At 44.7% G+C, this 23,566-nt stretch overlaps 1 protein-coding gene across 1 annotated transcript in view; it reads right to left on the bottom strand.

Annotated features, from left to right (window-relative positions):
* Positions 1–475: 475 nt before the first annotated feature.
* Positions 476–23,566, bottom strand: part of LOC311307326 (organic cation/carnitine transporter 2-like) — a gene marked incomplete at both ends in the record, with an annotated part of 61,221 nt that continues 38,130 nt past the window's right edge. The window contains 10 exons of the mRNA XM_084436121.1: positions 476–542; positions 1,183–1,318; positions 2,746–2,772; positions 2,805–2,990; positions 5,542–5,756; positions 14,199–14,296; positions 18,869–18,995; positions 19,623–19,794; positions 21,335–21,489; positions 22,833–22,936. Coding sequence (XP_084292247.1) covers positions 476–542; positions 1,183–1,318; positions 2,746–2,772; positions 2,805–2,990; positions 5,542–5,756; positions 14,199–14,296; positions 18,869–18,995; positions 19,623–19,794; positions 21,335–21,489; positions 22,833–22,936 — 1,287 coding nt within the window. The remainder of the gene's footprint in view (positions 543–1,182; positions 1,319–2,745; positions 2,773–2,804; positions 2,991–5,541; positions 5,757–14,198; positions 14,297–18,868; positions 18,996–19,622; positions 19,795–21,334; positions 21,490–22,832; positions 22,937–23,566) is intronic.

The following is a 23,566-nucleotide window of genomic DNA, read 5'->3' as shown; positions in this document are numbered from 1 at the left end:
CTTTTCACTTCATTTGTAAAGCATGGGACAGGAGAAAAATACCTTTTTTGTTTGAATTGTAGTTTGTGTATTATACTGTTTTATTTTCTTGTTCACACAATGCATGATGTTAGTAGTGTCTCAACCAATCAATCAATCAATCAATCAATCAATAAACCAATAAATAAACCAATCAATCAACCAACCAATCAATCAATCAGCCAACCAATCAATCAATCAATCAAGTGAGCAATCAAGTAAGCAATCAATCAAACAATCAACCAATCAATCAGCCAATCAATCAACCAATCAATCAACCAATCAATCAATCAATTAATCAATCAATCAAACAACCAATAAATCAATCAACCAATCAATCAAAAAAAGATAGACACAGCTATGTGATAGATTCAAACTATCATTCATCGTTGAGCGGCATATTAATTGGGTGGACAGGTTCATGGGCTGTAACGACGTGTGGTTAAGCGGCCAGCTGTCACAATAAGTCTCTGTCACTCCTCTCCTGTGGTGCGTTCATACGGAAGGACGCCTGCCTCTTACACCTGAGAAAATGAAACATATAACAATGACTTGAGACGTGACTTGACTTCAGACTGTGAGAGATACTTACTGTAGGTAACCACACTGCATCCAGTAATATTTCACATATTGTTATTGTGACGTTAGTCTTGTCAGTGATTGAGGTATTCAATAGCCACTGACTCAATAGTCACGCTACAGTCACTGAGGTACAGTTACACAAGCTTGCCAGCAGAGGGCAGGAGAGAGGAGCAGCATTGGTGGCCCTTTAGCACCAGGGTGAAGCTGTCTTTAGGATTGGATCTGTTAGGATTGGATCTCTAACTCTGCAGTGGCCAGTGCTCTGGCCCTTTTAGTAACTGCTGAAGTTAAGAAAGAGGGAAATAGATGGAAGCCATATGACATGAAAATAATGTTAATCTAGAGGCCGCAACAAATACAAAAAATATTTAAAGACTGAAAAGCTATATCATAGTACATGAAATTAAGATGTCTTTTTGTCAATTCTTTTCTGCAGTTAATGCATTTGGCTCTCTACTTTTTGACACTTTCATTTCCTTTCAAACCTTTATTTATACTCGTAAAGCACTGAGGTTTCCCTCATTTACAGTGTTGACGAGTTCACACAGAGACAAGTAACAGCAGAACAAAGGGGACCCTTACCCAGAGAAGCCCTGCATCTGTGCGATGGTGTCGGGCAGGGGTCTACCGTAGCTCTCCGGGAGCAGGAGGCTCATCAGCCCAGACAGGGTGGTCAGGCTGCCCATCAGGATGTAGGGCAGTGACCTGGAATAGCCTCCTGAGTCCCAGCGGCAATCAAGGAGAAGCATCAGATCAGAGAACACAACCATGGATCAACAGAGAGGGGGGGGGGGGGGGGGGTGAGACATTATGTTCCAGTCTTAGATTGGAGGGTGGGGTAGAAAAGAAGGGAGGGGTAGAAAGAAGGAAGGAAGGAAGTTAGGGTTTTAGGCAGAATACTAGAGTGTCAGGAGAGTGGAAAGTAGGGGTGTGAACGTGTACAAAACACATTTAAGGATTTATCTGAATTTTGAACTCAGGTTTGGTGCTTTTGCGCTGTATAACTGCTAGGGGTCGCTGTAGCCCTCTCTCCCAATGAATTCACTGCCATTAAGAATCAGACACAAGTTAATCGTTTTATATACTCTAATAAATGTGTGCCACCCTGGAAGTAACATAGAGATAACCGATGAGCTTCTTAAACCTTCTTAAACTTCTGAGACTTGCTTCCTCAACTATGGGCTGCATGTTGAGGGCGACCATGTCGGTTATCAAGTTGCTGATCATGTCACTCGGTACCTTGTCAAATGTCCTCCTTGCGAAAGCCAGCATGGTCGTGTGCTGTGAGCCAGAAGAACTGTTCCCTGATGTTTCCAACTTGTTTGGGTGTTTCCATTGCAGGTGGTTAACCTTTGACCCTGTGCCATTATAAGCTAACTCTGTCAGGCACAGTGCACACTTAACTTTATTTCAAATGGTAATATTTTATTTATTCAGAAAAACTGCTGTGACTGCTTCTTGCTCCCTGACATGGGGTTTCGGATAGTGATTGTTCCTAAACGGTAATGGTTTTATTTCCGTGTCGGCTACACATGGAGGCAGGAAAGGGGAGGAGGAAGAGGTGGGGCCAGGTTCAGAAGGGGTCAGTTTTATCAGAACAGGGGACAGTGGTGGCACTAGAAGGAAATGGACAGCACTTACTATGTATAGCACTTTACAATGGCCTCTCATTCACCCATACATCCACACACCAATGGTGGCAGCTGCCATGCAAGGTGCTAGCCTACTCACTGGGAGAAATTCGGGGTTCAACGCCGACTCTGACTCTCTCCCCTGCCTCATGCATTTTTGCACTATACTGACTACTGCACTGTCTCTTTTGTCGGCCAAATGCACTGCTAGTTTTGCACTATGCTTGTATTTTGCACTGTTCTGTCTTGTTTTTGCACTGGTCCATTGCTGTGTTGTTGTTGGTTCCACAATGTTGCAAAATCCTATGTATGTCAAGTACAAGTGTCAATAAAAGGATTGTGATTGTGAAGAGAGAGAGAGAGATGGAGAGGTGAGGGGAGTGACCGGTTACCCACCCAGGTATATGAGGTAAGGGGCAGAGATGGAGAGGTGAGGGGAGTGACCGGTTACCCACCCAGGTATATGAGGTAAGGGGCAGAGATGGAGAGGTGAGGGGAGTGACCGGTTACCCACCCAGGTATATGAGGTAGGGGGCAGAGATGGAGAGGTGGGGAGAGTGACCGGTAACCCACCCAGGTATATGAGGTAGGGGGCACAGATGGCGCCGACCCGGGAGACCATGGAGCACGTGGCCACGGCCGTGGTCCTCAGCACGGTGGGGTAGTAGAGCTCCGCTGTGTACGCGTACACGATGGCGTACGCCGCCGTCACGCCCAACTTCCCCAGCATCTCCAGCGCCGTGGACAAGCTGCTCAGGCCTGACGGGACAGGGACAGAGGAGGACACAGGTCAGATAGAGAGAGAGAGAGAGAGAGAGAGAGATAGAGGGAGATAGAGGGAGATAGAGGGAGATAGATAGATAGATAGATAGATAGATAGATAGATAGATAGATAGATAGATAGATAGATAGATAGAGACAGACAGACAGACAGACACAGATAGATATACTGTATAGATCAGGGGTCTCAAACTCAAATTGGCTTGGGGCCACTGCTGGTATCGTCAACTCATAGGAGGGCCACTTCAATGTCAACTTCAACTACTACTAACTATAAGAAAGTGCAATATTTCTGAAAATGTCATTTTTCATTTCCATAACTAGACTCACAACTCGGTCTTTAAATGTTGCAAGACTATTCCATAACTAACATTTTCATCATACAAATTGAAACCGGTTTCCATTCATTTTCTATGTTAACAGTTAGTGCTGCAAATCTTTTTTCCTTACTTTTATTTTATCTTGAATAGCCTACATTTGTACTTGCAAGATGCATCACTACTGTAAGCCTGCCATGGACCTGCATTTATTAAAGTTCAAGTTTGTTTCCATTTCTTACCAGACACATGAATACATTTGTAGGCTACTACTCTATTTCTTGCTGGACATATCTTGAAAGACTGAGACATTAGCCCTCTCAGCTGTGTGGCTCGTTTTTTCCTCTCGTCTCCCTATGACACTGTTCCCCATGTTTAGTAATGAATAGCTCTTGACATTACTGTATATTCCTTTAGAACGGCGACTTTATTCTTGCATATCAGGCAGGTAGCATTTCCATTGAACTCCACAAAAAATACTGCAATGTCCATCTTTCTTGAAACCGTCTGTGTTCCTAACGTAATCATAACCATGAAAACAGCCTCTCAGTGGCGAGCTGCATTCCGTTCATAGTTCATAGTCGCATGGGGATTGATTGCACCTGTGACTGTATGCAACATTCACCTTGCGTGCTGCGCACAATAACAATTTCGGCCCACATTTGAGTGACTTGAATTTCGCATTATATGCCTGCCTGCCGGCGCCGTTTACAAGAAATTATTTTGCGGCCGGATTACATTATATTTCTGACATCAAGTCGCGGGCCGGATGGAGTGGTGTGGCGGGCCGCAAATGGCCCGCGGGCCGCGAGTTTGAGACCCCTGATCTATACAGTATATCTATCTGTGTCTGTCTGTCTGTCTGTCTGTCTGTCTCTATCTATCTATCTATCTATCTATCTATCTATCTATCTATCTATCTATCTATCTATCTATTTCCTATCTATCTATCTATCTATCTATCTATCTATCTACTTATCTATCTATCTATCTATCTATCTACAGTATCTATCTATCTATCTCCTTTCTATCTATCTATCTATCTATCTAATCTATCTATCTACAGTATCTATCTATCTACAGTATCTATCTATCTATCTATCTATAGATAGATAGATAGATAGATAGATACTGTAGATAGATAGATAGATACTGTAGATAGATAGATTAGATAGATAGATAGATAGAAAGGAGATAGATAGATAGATACTGTAGATAGATAGATAGATAGATAGATAGATAGATAGATAGATAGATAGATAGATAAGTAGATAGATAGATAGATAGATAGATAGATAGATAGATAGATAGATATAGATAGATATATAGGAAATAGATAGATAGATAGATAGATAGATAGAGACAGACAGACAGACACAGATAGATATACTGTATAGATAGATAGATAGATACTGTAGATAGATAGATAGATAGATAGATAGATAGATAGATAGATAGATACTGTAGATAGATAGATTAGATAGATAGATAGATAGAAAGGAGATAGATAGATACTGTAGATAGATAGATAGATATATATAGATAGATAGATAGATAGAGACAGACAGACAGACAGATAGATATACTGTATAGATAGATAGATAGATAGATAGATACTGTAGATAGATAGATAGATAGATAGATAGATACTGTAGATAGATAGATAGATAGATAGATAGATAGATAGATAGATAGATAGATAGATAGATAGATAGATAGATAGATAGATAGATAGATAGATAGATATATAGATAGATAGATAGATAGATAGATAGAGGAGCATGATTTACAGGAGCCTCTAAAAATTAGTGATCCTTTTAACCTCGTTCTCCACTCCGACCATCCCTGCTTGAGTCTTAACTGGAAGTAGAAGCTATAGAGTCTTACCTGGAGGTAGAAGCTATAGAGTCTTACCTGGAAGTAGAAGCTATAGAGTCTTACCTGGAGGTAGAAGCTATAGAGTCTTACCTGGAAGTACTGTATACTGCTACTGTACATTTTAGATCCAATGCATTTAGATTCAAATTTGTACCTCAGGTTACATATTTGCCTACAAAGAGTACAAACTGTACGGCTCCCAATATGTACCCTGTTTAAGGGGGTACAATGGGTGTACCCTTGAGGGCCCTGCCCCAGAGACAAGCCGTTACAAATGTAGTTTATTTATGTATTGTTTATTTATTTTTCTGACCGTGTAGGAGCTTGACGGTTACCTGGGGGTATGAGGTGTACGAAGAGCAGCAGCACTCCTCCCAGGAGGAGAGTGGAGAAGAGGGCGAGGCGGCGGGGGCAGCAGCGGAACAGGAGCCAGGCCAGGAAGTAAGCCGGCACCTCCACGGCTGCGGACAGGAAGCAGTTGAGGTAGGAGCTGCCATGCAGGTTGGACGTGTTCAGAGACAGAGTCAGGTAGGTCATGGATAGAATGTTCCTGGACAGAGATGGGGAGGTACAGGAGTTGGAGGCTGAGTCTGGCAATGAGGCTGGGTCTGAGATTAAGGCTGGGTCTGAGAGTGAGGCTAGGTCTGGGGACTAAGGCTGGGTCTGGGAGTGAGTCTGGGTCTGGGGTCTGAGGCTGGGTCTGGGGTCTGAGGCTGGGTCTGGAACTAAGGCTGGGTCTGGGGACTGAGGCTGGGTCTGGGGACGAATGCTATGTTCACACATGTGCGCAGCGCAAGTGTGAAGCATTCACGCGCGCACAGGAGTGTTGTTGTTCACACCAGAAACGCATTTCTCAGCACTTGTTGACAGATGCCCAGATGTCCCAGAACCTGCATTTCTATGTTGCTACCACAAGAGCATGTACCGTTTTCGGCCACAGGAGGGCAGCAACAGGCTTAGATAGACAGTGTTCCTTGTTCAGTGGGCAGCAACAGGCTTAGATAGACTGTTCCTTGTTTCAGCAATTCAATGAGTATTTGAGTAAGGCTATTTAGTTTATTTGTGTAAGTATTTCTGTCAGTTATACATTATATTTCTTTATAATTTCAGAGGCCACACACTCACTGTCTGTTTATGTAAGTGAAGAGAATTGAAAGGTCAAATAATGTGTATAAAGGGTTTATAGAGGGGTCCACAGCCCCCGACCCAATATGACGCGAGGGGGCGGAGTCTTGCCACCACGCCACTGTCCACGCCCCGGACCCCACAAATCAGCTCCTGAGAGGGCTAGAGAAACACGGTTTTCAACGGTGGTGGCAGGTGGGTGGCCCGGAGAGAGGTACACTGTCCACGACCAGCTCTGACCCGAGGGGGCGGAGTCTTGCCATCACGCCACTATCCACGCCAAAGATCCCACAACTCAGCCCCTGAGTAGGCTAGAGACACACTTGTCTTCACCGGTGGGGGCAAGTGGGTAGCCCAGAGAGGGGTCCACAGCCCCCAACCCAATATGACGCGAGGGGGCGGAGTCTTGCCACCACGCCACGGACCCCACAACTCAGCCCTCGAGTGGGCTAGAGACACAGGGTCTTCACTGGTGGGGGCAGGTGGGTGGCCCAGAGAGAGGTACACTGTCCACGACCAGCTCTGACCCGAGGGGGCGGAGTCTCGCCATCACACCACTATCCACGCCAAGGATCCCACAACTCAGCCCCTGAGTGGGCTAGAGACCCACGGTCTTCGCCAGTGGGTGCATGGAGATTGCCCAGAGGTCAGTGTACTGCGCTCAATCAGCTCTGATCCAAGCAGGCGGAGTCTCGCCACCACGCCACTATCCATGCCATGAACTCCACAACTCGGTCCCTTAGCGGGCTAGAGACACATGGTTTTCACCAGTGGGTGTATGGAGATTGCCCGGAAGTAACTGCACTACACCCGAACCGCTCTGACGCGAGGGGGCGGAGTCTCGCCACCACGCCACGGACTCCACGGCCAATGGGCCTAGGATATAGACAATTAACTACCGGTGGAATGGTGGTGGAGCATCCATCGGGGACCCGCTGTAGGTCCGCTAGCCTTGTGTTATATTCCGCCGGAGGTCCGCCAACTCATCCACCGGGGATGCGCTGTAGGTCCGCTAGCCTTGTGTTATCTGGGTTCATCCCTTACCTTTGTCCAGAAACAGAAGTTGAACCAATTGCAGCAAAATAGCTAACGTTACAGTAATCCTCAGTGTAACTGCTTTAGCCAGTCTCGCTCTTATTGTGCAGGATTAGAATTGGAAGCATTGATTGATTTATTGGGTAAAATTTATTGGAACTGATGTGTCCAAGCGACAAGACCTATCTTCATTTATCAGACATAATTTCATGTCATTTAAATTCACAGTTATTTCAGTGGCATGACTAGCTTCCGTCCTACCAGTCCTGAACAGAAACAAGCCAGCCACGCACATAAGCCAGGCTGGACCTGGCCTGGTTTTGTTGGTGTCTTTGTAGAGCTGTGCTGGGGATCATACAACTCCCTGTATTTTTCCACTTTGAGGATTAACTTGATGTCGTCGATCATCTTCAAAATTGCACTAGTGTAGTTGGGGTTCGTCTCTCTCTGTCTCACTTTCATGTGTTTGGTCACCCCAACCCCGCCCCCAACCCCAGCTTTTCTCTCTCATTTAAATTCAAAGGTGCTTTATTGGCATCGGAAGCATACAGGCTACATTGTCAAAGCAAGTGTGAATCCTAAACAACGAATACGTATGCTAGTATACAATTACAGATTTTGGCTACTGAAATCAAATCTTTACTTGACAGAAAAAGGATAGACAGTTTGAAAGCCTATTCTTAATTGCTAGTTATAGTTATAATGTTGTTGACCAATGGAAATAGAGAGGTGAGCATGCACAGTGTGAGAGCGGGAGTTGTGGGATTGATGGTGGAGCTGAATGGAAGTGAATTCGCCTTATTCACTTCAGCTACCATATTGGTCAATCTGACGTTATAGGTCAGGGTTAGGGTTAGGGTTACTATGAGCCATAGTTAGCCGTCAGCTGCATTCAATCCCATGTATTTCCAAACGCGAAAACAACGGCAGTGAAAAACAATCAGAGTCTGGTAATGATGAGTTTGTAACCCCGATAGTGTATTCAGCCTGTTCTTTGGACTATTTTGGTTCTTGAAGTGATGTTTTTACAGTGAACTTTTAACATTGAAGTCAACGGGCACTTCCGCATCCACACCACCAATTACGTCAGACTGACCAATATGGCAGCTGAAGTGAATAAGGCGAATAAAGTGTTGTTGCATTTAGTCAACAGTCTGTTTCACGTCTATGGTCTAGCAAACACGACATGGTGTCAGAAGTGCTGTTGAGTTAAATCAGAACGGACAACATCTACCAGTTCCTGTATCTAATCGGCAGATTTTATGAGTAGTGACGAGGGCGAGCGGGCTAGCGTGCAGCACGGAGAAGGAGCTAGCAGAATGGCTAATAGTAGCAAACCTAGCGCGACATTTAGCATTCAGCCGCCAGAGCCTTTTGATTTTTCCAAGCCGCTCGAGTGGACGAAGTCGCAACTTGGCAGCCAACCCCGAAGAGAATCAGGTGAACACTCTGATCTATTGTATGGGAGATGAGGCTGACGATGTTTTGAGAGGCTTGAAGCTTAGCGCGGCAGACCAGCATAAGGGATGGCTTTCAATCGTTCTTTGTAGTGAAGAAGAACATTGTGTATGAAAATGCACGATTTAACATGCGCAAACAGGAAGCAAATGAGACTGTTGATTCAGTCGTCACTGCCCTGTATGCATTGGCAGAGCACTGCAATTATGGACAGTTGCATGATGAGCTCATCAGGGATAGGTTAGTAGTAGGGCTGGCAGACTCACGGCTCTCAGAACACATGCAAATGGAAAAGGACTTAGACCTCGAAAAAGCCATCAATATGGCAAGACAATCAGAGGAGATCAAAAAGCAGCAAAGCACACTGAGTGACAGCAGTAGTGCAGTTCAGATGGATGTCAGCTCTGTGGACAGAGTGTTTAAAGGCAAACTAAAGGAAAAGCCTAAACCTAACAAATCCAAGAGCTATGGAGCAAGGTCACACAGCAGTCAGAGCAGCTCCCAGTGCTACAAATGTGGTGGCGCGCCACATAGGTCACTACCAGCGAGTGTACCTTGCAGGTAAAGCTGTGCATGGTATTGAGGAAGAGGAAGACAGCTTCTTCCTCGGCTCTGTGATGTCAGATGCTAATCCATGGACTGTACAGATAGAAGTGATGGACAAACATGTCACCTTCAAGGTCGATACTGGAGCTGATGTCACTGTTGTGTCACGGGCTGTTTTTGACAACATGTTTTCCAACATACAGCCACCTGTTCTCCAGAAAGCGGAGAAACCTTTGTTCGGCCCAGGACGGATTCCACTGGATGTGGCGGGGTTCACCAAGCTGCAGCTGAGGAGAGGAGGCAAGCTGACCACAGAGAAGGTCTACGTGGTGAAAAACCTGAGCACGCCTTTGCTGGGGAGGCCAGCCATCGTAGCCCTTGGCTTACTCAACCGCGTCAACAGCATCGACATGGAGACCCTCAAGACAAGTTACCCCAAGCTGTGCAGTGGCCTAGGTGAGGTACAACAACCGTACGCTATAAAACTTAAACCGGATGCTGTGCCATTTTCCTTGAAAACCCCCAAGAGGATTCCGCTGCCGATGATGGGGAAAGTTAAAGAAGAGCTCCAGCGCATGGAGAGCCTGGGCGTCATCAGCCGTGTGGAGGAGCCGACCGACTGGTGCGCCGGCATGGTGGTCGTCCCCAAGAAGGATGGTAAATCTGTGCGTTTGTGTGTGGATCTGACTGGCTTGAACGAGTATGTATGCAGAGAAAAGTACATTCTGCCGTCTATAGAGCAGAGCCTCGGAACCCTTGCTGGAGCAAGGTGTTCAGCAAACTGGATGTGAACATGGGGTTTTGGCAGGTTCCGCTTGCAGAAAACTCAGCCAAGTATACTACGTTCATTACCACATTCGGACGGTTTCACTTTAACCGTCTTCCCTTTGGAATCGCCTCAGCACCTGAACATTTCCATTGCATGATGGCGGAGGTTATAGAGGGTCTGGAAGGTGTGATCTGCCACATTGACGACCTGCTGGTGTGGGGGCGGGACCAAGAAGAGCACGATGCTCATCTCCAGGCCGTGCTACAAAGGCTGGAAAAGGCCGGCATCACCCTGAACGTGGACAAATGTGAACTCTCCAAGAGTGAGGTGGTCTTCCTGGGCCAGATCGTCACAGCTACAGGCGTCCGCGCAGACCCAAGGAAGACGGAGGCCATCATGGAGATGAAGGAGCCCACAAATGTCAGCGAGCTGAGGAGCTTTCTTGGACTGGTCAATCAACTGGGAAAGTTCATTCCCCAGTTAGCAGAAAAAGACAAACCGCTCCGTGACCTTCTCTCAAAGAGAAACAGCTGCGTCTGGGATGTGGCATTCGGCTTGGGGGGCATTCTCCCCCAGAGGTGGGGGGAAGAATGGAAGCCCGTGGCTTACGGGGCGCTCACACGCTTGCGTTTGATGCGTCAACATTGACGGATGCCATTCACTTTCAATGGCTGCAGCCGAATGGCATTCTGGTTCCGTTGTTGTCCCGGTGCGTTGCGTTGCCTGCGTTGCTAGCGTCGAAAGTTGAGAAATGTTCAACTTTCAGATGCATTGCTGGAGCTGCCGACCAATCAGATGTCTTGACGGAGAAAGACGTCATCGCAAGGCGGGATTTTCACATTTTTCGATACCAAGATGGAGGACAATCGCTGTTTGTTTGCAGAATAGGATGTACCCAATACCTGCGGGCACGACGTTCACGTTGCCTCAACCACAATGCATAGACGATCGCCACACGTTCGACCAGATTAGCATCCATGACAGCACTAAAAGAAAAGCCGGGTGGGTTTTCAAAATAGTGCGCGCTAGCAGGTTCGGAGAATCTACTGGCTGTTGCGAGCGCAGTTTCGGACAATGTGATTGGTTGTTGTTGCGTGCGGCAGACACGCCTTCCGCCATACGTTGACGGACACGCATCAAACGCAAGCGTGTGAGCCCGGTGTTACGCATCACGGTCGTTTACTCCCACTGAACAATGGTACGCGCTGATAGAGAAGGAGGCTCTGGGCCTCACATTGGCCTGCGAACGGTTCCGGGACTTCCTCATAGGAAAACACTTCTGCCTGGAGACCGACCATAAACCCCTTCTCAGTCTACTTGGAGGCCAAGCCCTGGATCTTCTGCCGCCAAGGATCCAGCGCTTCAGGATGCGGTTGATGCACTACTCATACTCCATCATGCATGTCCAAGGAAAGTCACTCTGGACAGCAGACATACTGTCACGCTCACCGGTTACAACATAAAAAAAAAAGGATCTGATGGAGAACACCAATATATACGTGGACTGTGTTATGGAAAACCTACCTGTCAGTCCCACATACATGGAAGCCTGAGGAAGGAGCTAAAAGCTGACAGTGTCTGCTCACGTGTCATGATGCTGTGTACAGACGGATGGCGAGACCACGCAAGACAGGAACCGGTGCTGAAAAGCTACTGGAGAGAGCAAGCTACGCTTACGGTGGAAGACGGCCTACTGCTGAAAGGTACACGGCTGGTAATACCTTCAGCAATGAGGAACGATGTGCTAGCCAAACTACATGAAGGACACCAAGGTGTAGTGAAGTGCAAGGAACGCGCTCGCCAGTCTGTGTGGTGGCCTGGACTCAACCAGCAAGTGAGCGACATGGTGCTCAACTGTAGGACATGCTTTCAGGAGCGACAGAATCCCAGTGAGCCACTCATGCCGTCAGAGTGCCCTGAAAGACCATGGCAGAAGTTGGGGGCCGACCTTTTCATCCTGGGGAACGGCATTTACCTGCTCATCGTCGATTAGTTCTCCAGGTATGTTGAGATTGCTCAGTTATCTCACACCAGGTCCACTGACGGCATTGTACATCTTAAGTCCATTTTTGCCCGCCATGGCATCCCTGAGGTCCTGATGTCAGATAATGGACCACAGTTTTCTGGTCGAGTCTTCACCTCCTTTGCTGCTGCGTACGGGTTCAGACACATCACCAGCAGCCTGAGGTTTCCGCAGATTAATGGGGAAGCGGAGAGGGCGATCCAGACCATGAAAAACCTCCTGAAAAAGGCAAGCGACCCCTACCTGGCTCTACTCGCCTACAGAGCCACACCTCTTCAGAGTGGGTACAGCCCAGCCCAGCTCCTCATGGGCCGACGCCTGCGCACCACGGTGCCTGTTCTGCCCTCTCAACTGGACCCTGCACTGCTGGACGGCGATGCATTCACACAGAATTAGAAGGTGAAGGGGAGGACCTCAGGCCCCACCTACAGAGACTCCCACTCTCAGAACTAGGGTTGGGAGGGCGGTAGTTAAACCTAGAAGGCTTGACCTGTGAGCGGAGAAAAATGAGAGACTGAGCGCTTGGTTAAGTGTGTACCCTAAAGAAAACAAAAAAGAAAACAAGTGGGGGGGATGGATATGGGTACTGTTTCATGGGAAGAAAAATTAGTCCATGTTGATGTTTTATGAGGTCCCATTTGTGCACTTTAAGTAGTCTTGTTATTTGTTCGATTCAATTATCACTAACTGTTATAGTTAGAACTCCTCTCATTTTCAGGGACAGACCTTTCAACAAAAGAATAATCCTCTAAGGTCTGAGGAGACAAAGGCAGTCTACCCTTTGTTCTCTAGAAAGGGGAGATGTGGCATTATGTTAGAACATAATATAATGTTATTGGCCAATGGAAATAGAGATGGGAGCATGCGCAGTGTGAGAGCGGGAGTTGTGGGATTGATGGTCGATGGAAGTGAATAAAGTGTCGTTGCATTTAGTCAACAGTCTGTCTCATGTCTATGGTCTAGCAAACACGACAGTGGGGAAGCCTACATATTTGATGCTGTCCAAGAGTCCCGCATTGTGTGCTATTTTTGACATTTAGCCCTATTTGCAGTAACACAAACCTGTCTTCACAATGGAAGTGGACAGGGACAGCAAAAAGCGAAAATGTGTAGCCTTTTTTGAGTCGGGAAGCTCATGGTTTAATCTTACTGTATGTCAGTATGCTGTTCTGTGAAATGTAGTTTATTTGCAAAGTAAAACGAATGTTGAAACAACAGTTACATTTGAACCTAAACTATTTCATCAACCGCACTACCACTGTAAACTTCCACTCTGCTTACTTTGTAGAGACTACCCATAGTCATCCACAGGGCGGAAGTTATAGCATATCCTGATCTTGTCAGGACTTGGAAAATGAATGATAAACTGATTACAACTAAGTGTCACAAAATGATCAAATTATCGTACATTATGGGATTTTGGGCATTATTGATCGTACATCTTACAGAGGGCAAAATTATCGTACAAATACGATAATTATCGTACATCTGGCAACGCTGTGCTGCCGGTGTGAACAGTCACGTTTGTTAACATGGGCACCGAAAGGAAACGGGCTGCGCTGACGCTTCCGGTGTGAACCCGGCATAAGGCTGGATCTGGAACTAAGGCTAGGTCTGGGAGTGAGGCTAGGTCTGGGAGTGAGGCTAGATCTTAGGTCTGGGGCTGAGGTTGGGTCTGGGACTGAGGCTGGGTCTGGGGACTTGGTATCTATGCCATACGAACCTCTACGGTTTTCTATGTTGAACTAGTCGCTAGAACGCCAGTGAGAACGGCCGGCAACAAGACTACGCCTTCTGCTTGGGATTGGTTTAAACCTGAACAAAGCTATACGCCCAAAAAACTTAGGATCGGTTCTGCAATGCGAAGTTGTTGTTGTTGCTTAACTCTGGTTGAACTACGTGTTTAGAGACTGACTCAGGAGTCTGGGCTTCTCAGGACCAGCTGGAGGTTCTGTGTTTAGAGACTGGCTCAGGAGTCTGGGCTTCTCAGGACCAGATGGAGGTTCTGTGTTTGTTGTTGGCGAGGCGGGACTCACCAGATGAGCCACAGGGTGACGGACACCCAGCGGATACTTCTGGAACGCACCAGATCACAGATGGTGTAGGTCTCCGACCTCCCCTGCTGCAACTCCCTCTAGACTCTCGCACGCACGCACACGCATGCACACACACACACACACACACACACACACATCCACACACACACAGCCATATAGGCAAGAGTGCATACATGAACACACACACACACACACACAGGCATGCATACAGTACATGCACAAACAGACATGCAAGTCACAACAGACGGGTACAGGGCTCAGAGATAGACATTTTTATTTATTTGAAAGGGGTGGTCTTTTGATTAATTGATTGATCACATTTTCTACTCACATTTATCCAAAGTGCTTTACAATGGCCTCTCATTCACCCATACATTCACACACCAATGGTGGCAGCTGCCATGCAATGCGCTAGCCTGCTCATTGAGAGCAATTTGGGGCTGTGTCTTGCCCAAGGACACTTTGACATGTGGACAGGAGGGTCCGGGAATTGAACCGCTGACCCTACGGATCACTGGACAACCTGCTCCACCTCCTGAGCCATAGCCGCCCGTGAACTTTCTCAAGTATTTAACATCCACTAAACAGTAGGAGTTCCGCAAAAATAAAACATCCATTAAATACATTTATGATTCACAAAAATAAACTGAGATTCACAAATAAGTAAAGCAAATTTACACACATTGCACAATCGCTGCTCCATGCACCAACCCACCAACCACCACCAATCAACACCACCCACCAACCACCACCCACCACCAACCACCACCACCACCACCACCAACCACCACCAACCACCAACAACCACCACCACCAACCACCAACCACCCTCTTGGATCAATAAAGTTGTTTGAATCTTGAATCTCTACTGCCCTCTCCCCTAACAAGGTCCTCAGCCCTGTTACATCTAGCTGCACCACCTCATGCTCCCCTGACCCAGTCCCCCCACCTCTCTCTCAGTCTACTGTGCCTGAACGCCTTCCTTCCTAACCCACCTCACGAACACATCTCTCTTGTGTCAGGGTGCTTTTCCTCTACTCTGAAGACTGCACATGCTGCCATCCACAAAGAAATGAAAGGAGTGAGTTGTGAGTTTAAAATATTTGTGAGCCAATAATTTATTTGAGAAATAGAAAAATACTTTTGCATTTGTGATACATTTGTGAATGACATTTTATTTCAGCAAAACTTGTGATGTTTATTTGTGAATAATGAAACAACTATACCCCCACACATGACCTCTTTGCCATGATACTACAGTATGCAGTATGATACTATTTCTAACATAGATTATAGCTATTTTTAAGATCTGGAGAGGATGTGTATATATATATATATATATATATATATATATATATATATATATATATATAATCTGAGGATGATTCTCAGCATCCCCCTCCCTGTCTCCAAAGATTCCATCACTGGGGGGTCAGAGAAAGAGTTTCAAAAGAGAGGACCGAAGGCACCACTGTACTGTAAGTCAATAACCAGCCATCTGTGTCTGTGGACACAGAGGAAATTAGAAGGAGATTATATATATATATATATATATATATATATATATATATATATGAGAAATAGCTATTGCTTTTTCCTCTAACTTAAGGTGAAGGGTCGTGGAGGTCAGGTGCGCTAAGATCAGACTGGAGACTGTTGTTCCAATACTCCAAAAATGAATCCTCTATTCCCTACCTCCAACATTCCTCCTCCTCTATTCCCCACCTCCAACATTCCTCATCCTCTATTCCCTACCTCCAACATTCCTCATCCTCTATTCCCTACCTCCAACATTCCTCATCCTCTATTCCCTACCTCCAGCATTCATTACTTACCTGTCCCTCATTCCTTTCTTTCAAGACTGGATAGATGAAAGGGTTAGGGTTCATTCATTGATATAATATGATCAAGACTGGATAGATGAAAGGGTTAGGGCTCATTCCTTAATATAATATGATCAAGACTGGATAGATGAAAGGGGTAGGGCTCATTCCTTAATATAATATGATCAAGACTGGATAGATTAAAGGGTTAGGGTTCATTCATTAATATAATATGATCAAGACTGGATAGATGAAAGGGTTAGGGCTCATTCATTAATATAATATGATCAAGACTGGATAGATGAAAGGGTTAGGGCTCATTCATTAATATCGGGACTGTATATATGAAAGGGTTAGGGTTAGATGAAAGCCAGCCACCCACTGCACAGCTGTCACCAGTCTAATCCTGTTTGATGAGTTAGTCCAGGGCCAACGTATTCCTGATGGTCAGGAAAACGCACAGAGAGCTGTGGAGATCTAGTGAAGGCCTCCCTGCAGCTCACTAAAGCACATTCCTCGCTCCACGGGGTTCCCCGCTTATTGCAGTGTTTTGGGTTTTGTTCCTGTCAGAAGGGCAGATTATCATGGTCACAGCTAGAGAGAAACAGGCTGAGGAGCTTTTCTAATGACAGAAGGGGAATTGTTGTTGTTGAACACTTCTCTCCCAAAACCTCCCTCTACCTCAGTCTTATCTATCTAGCTATGTCTCTCTGGCTCTCCCTCTGTATCTCTCTCTCTTCTCTCTCTCTCTCTCTCTCTCTCTCTCTCTGAAAGAGGCCAAAGGTGAGTGGGAAGATAGCAGTAGGGAGAATGAGACTGGCTGGGCACTGCTACAGACACCGTGAGCTTCCGGCCAGCAAGCTGGTGTTATGGAAGCCATCTCCATGGTGCGGACGCAAGTCGCAAAACAAAAACATTCATGGACATAATTAAGAAGGATTCGGAAGTGTAGACCACCGATGAGATTGCCAGGTGTATGGAGGACCGGGATAACTGGAGACAAAGATGGGAGGCCCGTCTGTGGACGACCCAATGATCTCTCTCTCTCTCTCTCTTTTTCTCTCTCTCTCTCTCTCTCTCTCTCTCTCTCTCTCTCTCTCAGCACCTCTCCCTGTTTATCACTCTGTCTCTTTGAGCCTGTACTTCAGCTTACTGATGTGCATCCAGAGGGAAGTGATCTCACACACACACACTGTCCTCTGGGCAAATCCTGGACCAGTCAGGATAGAGAACCAAGGGCGTAGGTTTGCGTATGGACGGTCGGGACATGTCCCTACCAACATTTTGGGAGGCCCAAATTGTCCCTACCAACTTTTAAGCAATCTTGTTCGCATTATCTTTGGAGTGCAGTTATATTAGATCATTTAGATGGCCTTCCCATAGTTTGGAAGGACATAATTGGTACCATTTTGAGTGAGTTAACTAATTACTTTGCATTATGTTCGGAGTTACATTAGACCGCGTACCCCTTTCCTCCACCGTGAATGTGCCATCCCAGTATTTTTTATGCCTCCGCCAGGCGATCGCCTCCCCCTCCGAAGAGGATGAGGGATATCAGGAGCTTTTTCTCCGCAACTGTAAGTAACGTTAGCATTAGCTAGGTTAGCTAGCTACTGGTAAACTAAGTAGCTAACGTTAGGCATTAGCCACATGAAAACCAGCTAGGTTGGTGCTAGCTAACGTTACCTAAACTAACATCACTTGTCTTTACATTGTGGCAAATTATCAACTGGTGATAGCCTATAGCTGGCTAGCTAGCAAACTGTTAAGATGGTTTCTATCATCCTGTAACATTAGGATAGCAGCAGCCATTACATTATTATACATTAGCTGCCGACCAGAGATTTAATTGAGTGGGACATCACGGCGTCCTCACAACTAACAACCGTTAGTGTCAGCATACTAGCCGGGCTATTAGCTAGCTATAGCTTTGTCAAACCCAGTCTGTGCTAGACGTGATGCTAATTTTCGCCATATTAAATTCCCATTAACTTATGCTAAAAAACGTCAGTGATATTAAAGTCGTAAGTTTTGATGTAAAAATAAATACATTGTTTTAGCCTGACAGGGGTTCTTGTTACAATTATAGGGGACCCGGAATACTCATAAGGTAACGTTATCTAGAGATTAGCCAGCCCGTGTGAGCCGTTAAAGTTACTTTTATGAGGACTCAGGTCTGTTTTTCTTTAAACAAGCCCATCCCCGTGTAGCCTGTTTTCTTAGGCCTACAGCTGAATTAGGCTATACTTGCTAACTGGAATCTCATAATTTTCCTCTCACTATATTGGCCGGAGGGTGTTAAGTGAATAAAGTAAGATAAAGTAGTGTATGTTGAAGTACATTTTTTCCAACTATGGTATCGAATTGGGTATCCAGGATTGTGGAATTTCTCAATTGGTATTGCCAACTAAATTTCTGGTATTTTGTGACTCCCCTAATGGACAGATATATCAAGAATTTATGAGTTGAATGTCAGTCTAAAAATCCAATGAAAATCTAAATTTTTATCAAATCATTTTTATATATGAAACACAGCAGCAGTTGAGAGAGAGAGAGTGGAGGGACGCAGCAGCAACCGAGAGAGAAAGAGAGAGTGGAGTGATGCAGCAGCAGCAAAAGTCAAGAGAGAGTGGAGGGACGCAGCAGCAGGCAGGATGTGATACACTGTATTAGTATTATTCAATTTCATAAATATATGCATATTTAAGAGGTTTAACCTCTCTTCCCCAGCAAAAAAAAATGTATGCAGGCTACAATGTTATATGGTCCCTCCTAATGTTGAAACCAAACCTACGCCCTTGTAGAGAACTGACCAGACACACTCACCTGCAGAGGCTGAAAGATGATTTCCGGTGCCTCAACTCCATTCTGTTTGGCAGCTTGTCTGAGGATGGCCTCCGCCTCCTCCAGCCGGCCCTGGGAGAGAAGCCATCGTGGAGACTCTGGGATGAACCTGGACACCAGTATAGATATAGAGTAAACACATGACTACTGTGATTCTTGATTAAAATAATATACAAAAGTAAACATTGTGCGTACTCAATATGGCATATAGAGGAAGCCAAACACAGCCAAAAAAGCAGACACATATACACACATGCACAACACATATCCACACACACACACACACACTGTTGAGGAATTTACATCCAAACACCTTAAACCTTTGTTCTCTCTCTCCTTTTGTAATTCATCACCTCCCCCAAATATTCACATAGCTGTGCTGTCTACAACAGAATAACCATCCTTTGTCCCCAATTGCCGCCTTTTTCTCATGTCACATGTCTGTACTCTTGGCCACGCCTGCCATTTCATATGACGTACAATGGAGTAGCCAATCACATCCTGGAAGCACCATACCTGTGTTTTGAGCACATATAAGGGGGTACTAGGCGAGCTCAAACTCACTTGTCTGGATAGACCACTCTGTTGGGTTGTCCAGAGGTCCTTGCGCTCGTATGTTTTCACAATAAACCAGACTTAACCTTTTGAGCGAATCTTGGTAAATCCTTTTTTGACTAGATCAGTTAAATTCCATTACAGTTCACACACACACACACAAACATACACCCACACCTACCACCAGAACGGCACGTAGAGGAGGCTGGGTAGGGTGAGAACGAGCAGTAGCATTCTCCAATCCCTGATGAAGAAGGCCATCAAGGGGAGGAGCATGTAACCGACGACGAAGAACATGGACACCCCCAGGGTGGAGTAGACAATCCTGGCAGGTGGAATGAACAACTCTGTTCCTGGAGATTGAGATTAATATTATTACTTTATAAATCGATCTGCATTTTGATATATACAGTATGGATGAGAGGCTTAGGTAGAGTACTTGATTTGATGAGTCTACAGGTGTTGCATATGAACAGAGTACAGATTAGGGTTGCAAATTTCAAGGAATTGTATTAATCGATAACTGTTAACCTTAATAAACAATAGTCGATTAATTGATAAGAACGTCCCACGCTGGACTGCGCTTTGCTCGCTTCATTTTTGTGTCTTCCGCTGTGTCGTTCAAATTTCCCGGCATCTCAATTAGCCTTCGCTACATGGCGTGGCGCCCTCATGTGCAGTCAGACCTTAAATCATGATTACATTTCACGCAACTCCCGTTGATAACGTTCGTTCCACCCCAAAAAAGTTCTAGTTCTGTTCCATTAACAAGCAATTAATCGAGTAACCAAATCTTACTCAAGTAAATTCTTACCGCCAATTAATCGATAGTCGATTACTGTTAACATCCCTAGTACAGATATTGGCCGCGTTTCCTGATAAAGAACCTTCTTAAGGAACCCTTCTTAAGCAATCCTTTGTATGGGAGTTAAGAAGTACTTTGGAGTTAAGTGCTTCTTAATTGAAAGTTAGTTGAAAGTTTGAGCATCTATCTCTGATGCCAATGACTCCATTTATTTGGATTAAGATGAATATGAGTTTATGAGTTTATTAGTTCACCTGTATCCGGAGTGATCCAGAAATTACCGGTCTTCTTTCTTTAAAGGGGTAGTGTGCTTTTTTGAATATTTAGCCATATTTGTGGTCTGTCTACCATGAACCTGAAACATAGAGACCATAATTTCACTGATTGTTCCAGGACTAAAAATATTCAGATTGCGATACATTTCACAGGAGAGCATACTGAGACTGGTAAGATTACAGCCTGTGCTTCTCGTCTCAGAAAAGCATATTCATCATAGTTTTTTCCCCATTGACTTCCATTGTAGCCCAGTGAGAGCCTGCATAAAAACTGCAGCTAACTCAATACTGGAACAATCAGTGAAATTATGGTCTCTATGTTTCAGGTTCATGGTAGACAGACCACAAATAGGGCTAAATGTCCAAAATAGCACACTACCCCTTTAATGTGCATGTAGATTTTGTTTTGCAGGGCGAAGCGTTTATTGTCTTCCTGATATTGTGAGATGCAAAACGCATCACTTCCGTTTCCACCACAAGATTTCCCGCCAGTGTACTAGCCAGTACACTGATATTCTAAAATAATACATTCACAGGGTCTCATGCAGTCTCATGTCATGAAAATGATTTTTGGGGTATTGTTAAGGCCAATTCATAAACTAATAATAGAGGTAAATATAGAACTATAAAAAAGTTAGCTCATTGAGCTTTAAGAGTACATACATATTAAATAAAAAATATATTCATCATATAAGAATTTATTTATTTATTTTTACTTGAAAATACTTCTGCAAATAACCCTACAACCACAAAGTGTCAATTGATTAGACAAACAAAAAAAAAACATTTTTTAAGAGAAAGAAAGCAGAATACCAAGAACGAATGCAGCCACATAGTTGGAGATATGGCCCATCCCAACGAGAAAGAACAAGGTGCAGAACATGAGCCAGGACGCAGAGAACACCTGGATGAAGGTGAACAGCATCTGGACAGCCATGGTGGCAAACAGCACGATCTTCCTCCCGTACCTGCAGGGGGACAGAACCATCAGCCTGTAGCAGGATGCTCTGTTCCTCAAACACCCGCTCTCAAGAGGGGGAATATTCCAGAGAGTAAAAAATACTATTACTTGTATTTTGTAAAGATACTGTTCAGATACTGTACTGATATCAAATGTACTGTCCCAGTAGGACAAGAACCTAGCACAGGTGTCTTCATCAGAAACCCTCATGGTAGCAAGACCCTGACTGAACTAGTACAAACATTCAAGCTTCCATCAAAGCTCTCAGTGGAACAACATTAACTAAACGGCATTAAATGATTGTATGGGCAAAGTCGGTTGAATGTTTCCACAGTATACTGTATGAGCAGGACATATGCTTTATGGTCTCTTGTATTTGATGTCTTTTGTTGATGTCCTTACTTATTTTTTATTGTACTTTTGTATGTTTGTATGATGCATCTTTTATTTTATTTGAACCCTCATCCTACTCACTAGGATCCTCGCTGACCCCAGAGGTACTGGAGACTTTTTGTCATATCTCACATGTGCTTTATTCTGTCATTCCATTTTATCATGACTGTCCATCAATTTGTTCATAATGACTCCTCGTTGTTTTCTATTCAATTAGTGCTTTTTAAAAACACCAAGTATTGGGGTCCTTGGGGACCCCAGTCAAAGTAATTATGCAGTTTTAATGGGGGGGAATATGGGCAGAGTGCATGTTTGATATGGATCCTAATTTAAAGTATCACATGAATGAGCAGTTTATTAGTTTCAGAGGCTAGTGCAGTTTCTATAGATTTAAAGAACAGTGTATATGTGAATTTTACACAATATGCAAATTGTTAAAATAGCAATCTTTTTTTCTCAGTTGACATTAATTACATAACTACTAACGTTTTGAGAAGAAAAAGTTTGCTATGATGGTTGTTTCTTCCAGTAGTTTATTATTGGGGTACCCAGGAACCCCAGTCAGTAGTCCATGTTTGTTAAATATGTTGGTACGATGAGGGTGAAAAAGGTGTTAAAGAGACAGTGTCCAAGGCCATTTAACCCACTGGGACCATTATGTTTATCTTATCTTAAGACAAACCATTGCTTTTTGGAATTTGTTCAGCATAGGCTATACCAGTATACACATAAACACTCTCTCAGAAGCTCCAGTCCAACAATATGAATACTATTGCAGTGTGTATAATTAACCCATGTTTGAACATGTATGTTCAAATATGAATATGATCTCCTTCTCTGCCCACAACAGTGTCCAATGATGGAATCTGGATTGACCTGAATTAAAAGATCAGTCTGCAGTAACGTCTCTCTGTCTGGGTGCAGAAGACATGTGTATGTGTGTTATTATGCCATTACCTGTCAGACAGCTGTCCAGACAGGAAAGAGCCAGTGAGAACACCACAGAAGAAGACTGAGGATGTCAGGGGTTTCCTCCACTTCTCCTCACACACCAGGTCCCACTAGAAACAGCCACATATGGCAAGCCGTTTTAAAGGGGCAGTTCAGAATTTGGGACATAGAGCATCATTGACGACTTGAACCTGTTTGTTTGTTCGGACCTATATGGCTCTCTCTGTAAACAGGGAGGCGGAGTGATACGTAACTAGCTGGCACTATTGTCTTCACAACAACAAGGAACGGAAGGGTAGAAGATAGTGTTAGACATTAACACAGTTATATGTGCAAATGAGGCATCGAACATGGGATCAGTTTAAACTTAACCCTATGAGGATGATGTAGCTTACCAACCATCCCAAATGTCAGAGTTGGCCTAGCCTATTTTATTTACAAATGTATAAATAGCCTAAATAGCTTATAATAACACAGGCATCCTATATGAATGTGGATTCCCATGTCAAACGAGGCGGACAAGTTCTCTTTCGACTACACAATTGTGACATTTTTTCCCCTCTGATTCCACAGACTCAAACTCCACCAACAAAAACAGTCTATTTCTGTTAACATAGCTTATGGTGAATCATTTTATCCATAACATATATGATGTGAATTTAGCTGGGAGGCGTGTCTGGTTTCGTCTCCCAATCAGACGACACACATCCATCACCAGCAGGAAAGCCCCACGAGTCTCC

This window comes from Borostomias antarcticus (assembly GCF_949987555.1).
Source record: "Borostomias antarcticus genome assembly, chromosome: 3".
Lineage (NCBI taxonomy): Eukaryota > Metazoa > Chordata > Actinopteri > Stomiiformes > Stomiidae > Borostomias > Borostomias antarcticus.
The sequence above is the reverse complement of the archived record's forward strand: the minus strand, read 5'-3'. Positions and strand labels throughout refer to the sequence as shown.